Below are 7,771 nucleotides of genomic sequence, written 5' to 3' on the forward strand. Positions count from 1 at the left end.
TTTTTTATATGTTACTAGTGGAAACGGAGGGTGGGATGTTATGTTGGGACATTATAAATTTCTAAATATTATCAATTAATTTTACATTTGACACATTCAACTGGTAACCGGCCCGATCAAAACCAGTGCCTCCATAAATTCAATGGCCAGTACGGTCCTAATAACACTTGACCCATTACCTTTATCCTACAAAAAGAAAAAGAACACACTTGACCTGTCCTACAATATTCCAACAAATAAAATCATTTCATTTCACCTTGAAACTAAGTAACTGCGATGCCTCTTTCAAACTTATAATTGGGCACACCCTAAGAATACTTCCTTTGGACATACCTTTCATATGAATTAGGATTTAACATATGAAAACAAAATCTCCACATGTGCTATGCAAATACATAACCCATACTTGAACTCCAAAAAATCTTGAATAACCGTCTAGGGTTTTTTGAATCATGAACTACAAAAAATCTGGAATAACCATCTAGGGTTTTTTGAATTATGTAGATGAGTTGCAAACTTCTCTTTTTGCTTTCTTTGCATGTCATATAGCTCAGTTGGCAGGGGCAGAAAATTCAAGGTCCAAATCCTTGACCTACCTAATGCAAACCACTTGTCATAGCACTTCACCAAGAGCCTATGATACAAACTCCAAATTCAAAATCAAGTTCTTCAGGTTCACTTTAATCCTATGTTTCTTTACCTGGTGAGAACATAATTGAACTATAGAAATGAGTATGGAATGAAGCATAGATTTCTTAATGTTAGTTTTGATTGAAGAATTTTTTGAGGTACAAGTTTTTGAATATTCCGATTCTCAGTCAATAGTATCCAGCTTCTGTCTACACCAGTAGCCAAACAGCTGGTCGAAGCTTGACTATGCTCATTCCACTACTCCTAGATCACTAGCAACATGTGTAACTGGACACCCATGTCCATGGCTCTAGGAACGTTAAGATATGTCAAAGACATGACACACTTGTCTGACACTATAGAAACTTAGTAACTTCTGCTCACCCTATTGTTTCAAAATCACACCACGACAGCACTTAAAGTCACTTAGAACTTCTGCTCACCTGTTGTTTCAAAATCACACCACTAGAGCACCCGAAGTTACCTCCCCCTCTCTCAAGGTTGTGTGGATGTGTCGTGTTGAAGGTCCGACGCAAGGACGTGGACATGCTATCCCATCTTTTTTTGACAGCTAGCAACTAACTGGATGTCACAAAGCAATAGATATCCATTTCACTCAAGCCCTGATAAACATACATAGTCACAAAATCTACCACATTGATAAATGCATTCACACTCAAGCCCTGGTAAACACGCATAGTCACAAAATCTACCACATTGATAAATGCATACAGCCCTAGTCGCTGTAAACCCAGCTCCCATTACTTGCTCCAATATTTGCAGAGGACTTTTTTTTTTTTGAGAGATAAAAAAATATTTTTATAAAAAAAATATTTTGAGAAAGCATCTGCAAAGATATTTTTCGAGAAGGAAACAAGAAAGGACCACAGAGAAAATTTATTAATATGGGCTACTTTAACCTCATTGAATTCCATATAAAGAGGATCAAGGAATATGTGATGTAATATATTTGAAGCCAACGATGCCCTAATAGCACATAACTAATAAGAATGGGTCAAATGCAAAAAAGTTAATATTTTCATCCATCAAAGGGAAAAACACTTGCAAAAAAGCATGGAGCCAGTGATTCAAAAAGCGGACCGCCCAACGCTTAGGCAATCCGAAAGGCCTGGGCGATGCGGCCAATCTGGGCGGTCAATCCCTGGGCGGCTGCCTAGGCGGTTCGGAAACCGCCTAGCTCCCAGTCCAGGGGTGGAAAAAAAATTCATGAGGCCATTTTACATCATGTTTTTTTGTTTTTAAGGCCCAAAAATTAGGGCTTTAGGTTCATTTGAAACCTAAACCTTGTTTGAGCCAAATTTAGAGATAGAAACCACCAAAAAACTAGATTGTGGTGAATTTTTTAAGATCGAAGGGTTACTCAAAGTTAACCAAAATTGATCAAAACATCACCCATTGGTATTATATTTACTTTTTGATGTTTTGCAAAGTTATTAGGGGGTGTTTTAGAAGATTTCGAGTATTTAGAAACATCTTTGAAGTGGAAGTTTGAAGATTGAGCAATCAAACTCAAAGTAAGTGATTTTTTTTATTGCTTTAGTAATTTGCATTATTTTTTATATGTCTTCTTCGGAATCTAATAAGAGTAGTGATCCCGGTTGGAAATATGGCTATAACCTAGATCCTAATGATAAAAATTGCATAAGATGCAATTTTTGTGAAAATGATACAAAAGGGAGCATAAACCAGTTCAAGAAACATCTTGCCAGTATCAGAGGGGATGTTTCCCCATGTAAAAAGACTATTGATGCTGTTAAAGAGGAAATAAAGAATTGTATGAACTTGGTGAAAATGAAAAAAGATGAGAGATTTGCCTCTGTAGCAGAGATTAGGTCTTGGGTTCGAGTCAATTTTGATGATGATGATAGTGATGAGGAAAGGATTGGAGAGGGATGTCAAGAAGTTGAGCAATCCATTATTATGGGAAAGGGGAAGGGAGTTGTAATTGCTTCTGGTTCTGGGACTAAGAAGCCTCAGGTTAGAGGCCCTATGGATAGTTTCTTACCTCGGCCTGACCCTGAGATTGCAGGAGAGAAAACAAAAAAGCAAACTACCATTGAAAATAGAATCAAGAAGGAAGAGAGAGATAGAGCTGCTTATTATTTGGCTACATGGTTTTATGAGGCGGGCATTCCTTTCAATACCGCTCGCTTGAGCAGCTTTTATGATGCAGTAGAGGCAATTGGCCAATTTGGCCCTAGGATGAAACCCCCAACCACATATGAGCTTTCAAAGCCTTTTTTAAAAAGGCAGTGAGTGCCACGAAGAAAGCTGTAGAACTTAAGAAAAATGCATGGATCAGTATGGGGTTTCTCTTATGACTGATGCTTGAAGTGATAGGAAGAGAAAAAGTCAAATGAATTTACTTGTGAATTGTCAGTAGGGACTGTTTTTTTGAGGTCTATTGAGGCCTCTGATCATATCCATGATGCCCATTACATATTTCAAGTGATAGAGAAGGGAATCAAGAAGGTTGGGGAGCATCTTGTTGTAGAGGTTGTCACAGACAATGCTCTCCTAATGTTGCTGCATCTAATTCGTTGCGCATAGCTTATCCTAGAATCTTTTGGACACCATGCGCAGCACATTGTATAGACCTCATGCTTGAGGCTCGTGGAGGTTCAACCGAGATATCAAGTGCAGTGAAGAAGGCAAAGTATGATACGAATTTCATTTATAACCACCATATCACCCTCAGCATGATGCGTACCTTTACAAAGAAAAAAGAGATTGTGAGGCCTGGGGTCACGAGATTTGCAACCTGGTACTTATGCCTAATAGCATACATTCGAGGAGAGTGCAATTGAAGAAAATGTTTACCTCGGATGAGTGGAGAGCATGCAAGTGGTCTAAGGCTCAGGTTGGGAAGAAGGTGAGAGATATTATACTTTGTAAGGTTTTTTGGCGAGAGATGAAGGGGGCTCTTAAGGTATTTTTTCCTATTATTAAAGTCCTTCGCATGGTTGATAGTGACAATCCTTCTATGGGCTACATATATGATGCTATGAGAAATACAAAAGAGAGATAGCCCAAATTTCGATGATGAAGAAACCCGCTACAAGCCTGTTTGGGAGATTATTGATGAGAAGTGGGATAAGCAACTACATCGGTCATTGCATGCAGCTGGTTATTTTTTAACCCAGCTTTGTTTTATTTTGACAAGGATATACAAACAAATGACACAATTATGGATGGATTTACTAAGTGTGTAGAGGTGCTAGTCCCTGAACTTGAAATGCAGAATATTATATGCCCTGATGAGCTGATAAATTACAAGTGCTCATTGAAGTCTTTTGGAAGTCCAATAGCGATGAGGCAAAGGACCAAAATTAATCCAGGTATGAAATATTATTATATTAATAATATTCTTAAGTTCATCTTCATCAAGTTCAATTGTTCAAGTAATCAAGTATTTCTATTATTTATTTATGATTTTTTTTATTTCTTTGCAGCCCATTGGTGGAGCCAACATGGGCGTAGTTCTTCAAATTTACAAAAGTTGGCCATTCGAATCTTAAACCTAACCACTTCTTCGTCCGGTTGTGAGCACAGGTGGAGTACTTTTGAAGGGGTAACGTCATAAGGGTAATTTGTATAATTTTATAAATAATACATGAACCATAGATATTAGATTTTAATTAGTTCACTTTCATTTTATTTTGTTAGGTTCATACAAAGAAAAGGAACAGGCTTGAATCAAAGAAGCTCAATGACCTTGTTTATGTCAAGTACAATCGATTCTTGAAGAACAAATTTGCTAAGAGAGATAATAGAGACCTCATCAAATCAAAAAATATGGACAATGCTATGGAGTGGTTAGTTGATGATGATGAGATCAAGGGGCATGAAAGACTGACATGGGACATGGTCATGGATGCTTCAGGGACATCAGCTAACCCTCCTAGGGCCACTAAAGCTTCTGCAAAGAGAACAAGGGTGGAGGAAGAGGAGGAAGAAGAGGCAGATTCACAAGAGACGGAGGAAGACGAGTCGCAATATGTCAAGGAGGGTGACGACTCCGTCAACTCCGATGAATATGAAGCCAATGCAGCTGACCCAAGATTTTCTGATGATGAATGAATGTTGATTGTTGAATAATTATTAAACTTTGTTACTTTGAAGTTTGAATTGTGCTTGAAGTATTGTGTATTGAACATTTAAACTATTGAAGATCCTTTTGAGTCTTCAAGTATTACTTTCATAGTTTTATAATTTGGTTGGATGGAATATTTTAAGTTTTAATTGGATATGGATTATGGAGTATGAACCAACTTATGGATTATGGTTATGCTTATGGAATGTGTGCTAAATGTTAATATGTAGTATAATTTGAATATAACTGATAGTCTGATACTCAAATAACTGCAGTGGGCCGCCCAGGTTCTGGGCACTCGCCTAGGCGCTGGGCGGCCTGGAGCCGCAAGCTGCCTAGGACCCGCCTAGCGCTTTTTGAAACACTTCATGGAGCTAATTTCCTAAGCTTCTTGAAACTTTTGCAAAAATATCTCAGAGCGATCCCATTTGATTTCTAATCTTTTGAGCAACACTGGAATTTTGACATAATTGTTGTCTCTTTTAAAAATTAAAAACAGGTGACAATGAAAGTCATTACATAACAAATTTATTTATGAAACATTCTCTGCAAACTATTCAAGAACCGTAATATGTTGGGTCAAGCATACAAAATGTTATCAACAATATAATGTAGCGCACCTCATCTGTAGCGTTTTTAAGAACCAACCTCTAGATATCTTGAAAAGCATTACTAGGTGGCGAAAGGAAGAACAACATCATGAAACACACCTTAAACCCCTTTAGGAACAGATCTCGAAAATGATCACAAGTACCACTTACATCTAGCATAAAAATTTCCTGGGTAGCAAAGTAATAGCAAATTCATAACTTCACTGGAAAAATAAACTGCATTAATAGTAATGTGAGCAACCCCCAATACTTCTTCTGATCTACAGTCGACCCAAAAATTTCCCAATTATTTCACCCATTCACACGTTACTTGATCAAAATTTCATCCAAAACCAGGTACATCCAACACATTCTCAAATTGAGAAAAAATATATGCTCTCAAACAAGAAGTGTGTAGTACAGCAGCAAAATACAAAGTTTATCCAACGAACACCCATTCTTCAACAACCAACATTCAGAATGTAAAAGCAGTAAATGTTTCAGAAAAACAAACAAACCAAAAAAAATATTAAGAATGAATAAACAAAGAAAGACAGGAAAGCATTCAAACTATGAAAGCTTCCAATATTTTCAGAAATGGAAATAATTACATGGCTAAACACCATAAATCATTATAATGGACGAAAAAAAAAAGAACTTGGTAAAAATAAGAACTCACTATCAGGGCCACCAAGCTGAGTAACTGCATCAACAAATCGCTCATGAAGCTCGGCAGTCCATCTGAGTCTCGGCTTCGGATCCGTAGTGAGAACCAAGCAAGCATCACCGGGTAGATTCGTACCTTCAAGAGCTCCCTGTAAATCCTCACGCCCAAGCCCTTTCTCAAGCGAATGAAATGCAGAGTACATCTCCCTTTACCCCCAAAAAAAAAAATTTCCCCACAAAAGAAATCACTTCAAAACCATCAGTAGAAAGAGGCACAGTAAAAGAGAGAGGAGCCACCTGTTCTGCAACTCACGGTTCAGAAGAGGAAGAGGAAGAGGGAAAGGAGACCTGGATAGAAGAGAGTGAACTCTTCTTGCTCCAGGTCCTTAGGGCCTGAAACCCTAGTGAGTTACCCAGCATGGTGGATGAAGAGGGAGAAGGAGAGTCACATGATTGGTGAGAAGGACAAAGCAAGTGTAATCCCAAGAAGGTTCAGAAACTGGAATGGGCCTGGCATTTGCTCATTACTGTTGCCGCGGTTGTAGGATGAGAGAGAGAGTTAGAGAGAGAAAGAGAGTCAAGTAAGAGTGTCAAGTAAGAGAGAGAAAGAGAGTAGGGAGATCAAGAGTTAAGGAATTGTGGGGGTAGGTGCCCTCATTTTATTGATGGGGAAGGCGCTTTAGGGGGTGTTTTTTTTAAGGATGGTCCCACCAACAGGCCTATTTGTCATAGTTTTAGGGTCATTAATGCATGTGTGGGCGTTGTTGAACCTGTAAAATAAAGGGCAATTGGGCCTAGGACAACTACCTCCAACATAATAATAGCAACCTATAAGACCGCATGACAGCGAGACGAAAGGTGCCTCTTTCTCTCCCCATTTCTCTCTCTACATTTCTTTCCCCTCTCTCAAGGAAAAGTATCTCCTCGAGGCGAGGTTATATATACGGCGTCAACCCTTAGCGATTTGAGGGAGTAACGATTTAATACTTTACTATCTTTTATGGGTGCGGTTTGTATAGACCCGACGCTCAAAACAATCAAATTAGAGCCCACTTTCAAATAGTATCGAGAGATGTGGTTTCCATACTGAAAATCATTGTGATAGCCTTAAAATATATTTTCATCGTTAATTATAAAATTTAAAGCTTCAAAAATAGTGTGGATCAAGTAGATTTATGGAAACTTGAAAATCTTGAAAATTGACGGTCAAAAAATAGGTTACAAGATGCACTATTTCCAAAACTTGATATCCATTTTTTTCTCATGTTCATGCATATTGATGTCGAGATGATCAATTTGGGGATATTTGGGCATCAAAACAACCTCTTGTAGTGAAATTTTTGAGGTGGGCTCTAATTTAATTGTTTAGAGCCTCTGCTCTATATAAACTTTCTCCCCATCCCATCACAGAAAGCATTTATAATGAGACTATTTATTTTTGGTACAAAGTGGCTATACTAAGTCTTGACTATTGGATGTGAAATCTGATGGCTGTATTTATTTCATTGATCGAGCTCAAAGTTCAAAAGAATTTTTTGCAAACCTTATCACACACCTTAGCTATCTGATTTCACATCATATGGTTATAAGTAATCGTAACCTCCCTATTCCAAAGATAAACGGTCTCATTGTATCTCAAAAGTTTATATAAAGTGTACCCTTAAAAAAAAAGTTGTTGAGATGTTGGAAAAATATCGAATTGATCATCTCGACATCGAGATATATAATTATGGGCACGGTTTCTTCGAGTCCATGTAGAAATGAGTCACCT

General features: G+C 37.9%; 1 protein-coding gene across 4 annotated transcripts in view; it reads right to left on the reverse strand.

Moving 5' to 3' along the window:
• Nucleotides 1-6,423, reverse strand: part of LOC18429914 (protein PHR1-LIKE 3) — a 26,690-nt gene extending 20,267 nt beyond the window's left edge. For 2 of the 4 annotated variants that reach the window (XM_088870860.1, XM_088870858.1), the window contains exons 1-2: nucleotides 6,298-6,423; nucleotides 6,014-6,149 (exon numbers count right to left, since the gene is read on the reverse strand). Coding sequence is in view for 1 of the 4 variants with exons in the window: in XM_088870857.1 (XP_088726983.1) it covers nucleotides 6,014-6,203 (190 nt within the window). In the remaining 3 variants the exon portion in view is untranslated. Of the gene's footprint in view, nucleotides 1-6,013 lie in introns of all 4 variants that reach the window. The other 2 variants (XM_088870857.1, XM_088870859.1) reach the window with 2 other exon arrangements.
• Between the last annotated feature and the right edge of the window lie 1,348 nt (nucleotides 6,424-7,771).

The sequence above is a fragment of the Amborella trichopoda genome, chromosome 6 (assembly GCF_054954075.1).
Source record: "Amborella trichopoda isolate Santa Cruz 75 chromosome 6, AtrichopodaSantaCruz75HAP2 v2.0, whole genome shotgun sequence".
Classification (NCBI taxonomy): domain Eukaryota; kingdom Viridiplantae; phylum Streptophyta; class Magnoliopsida; order Amborellales; family Amborellaceae; genus Amborella; species Amborella trichopoda.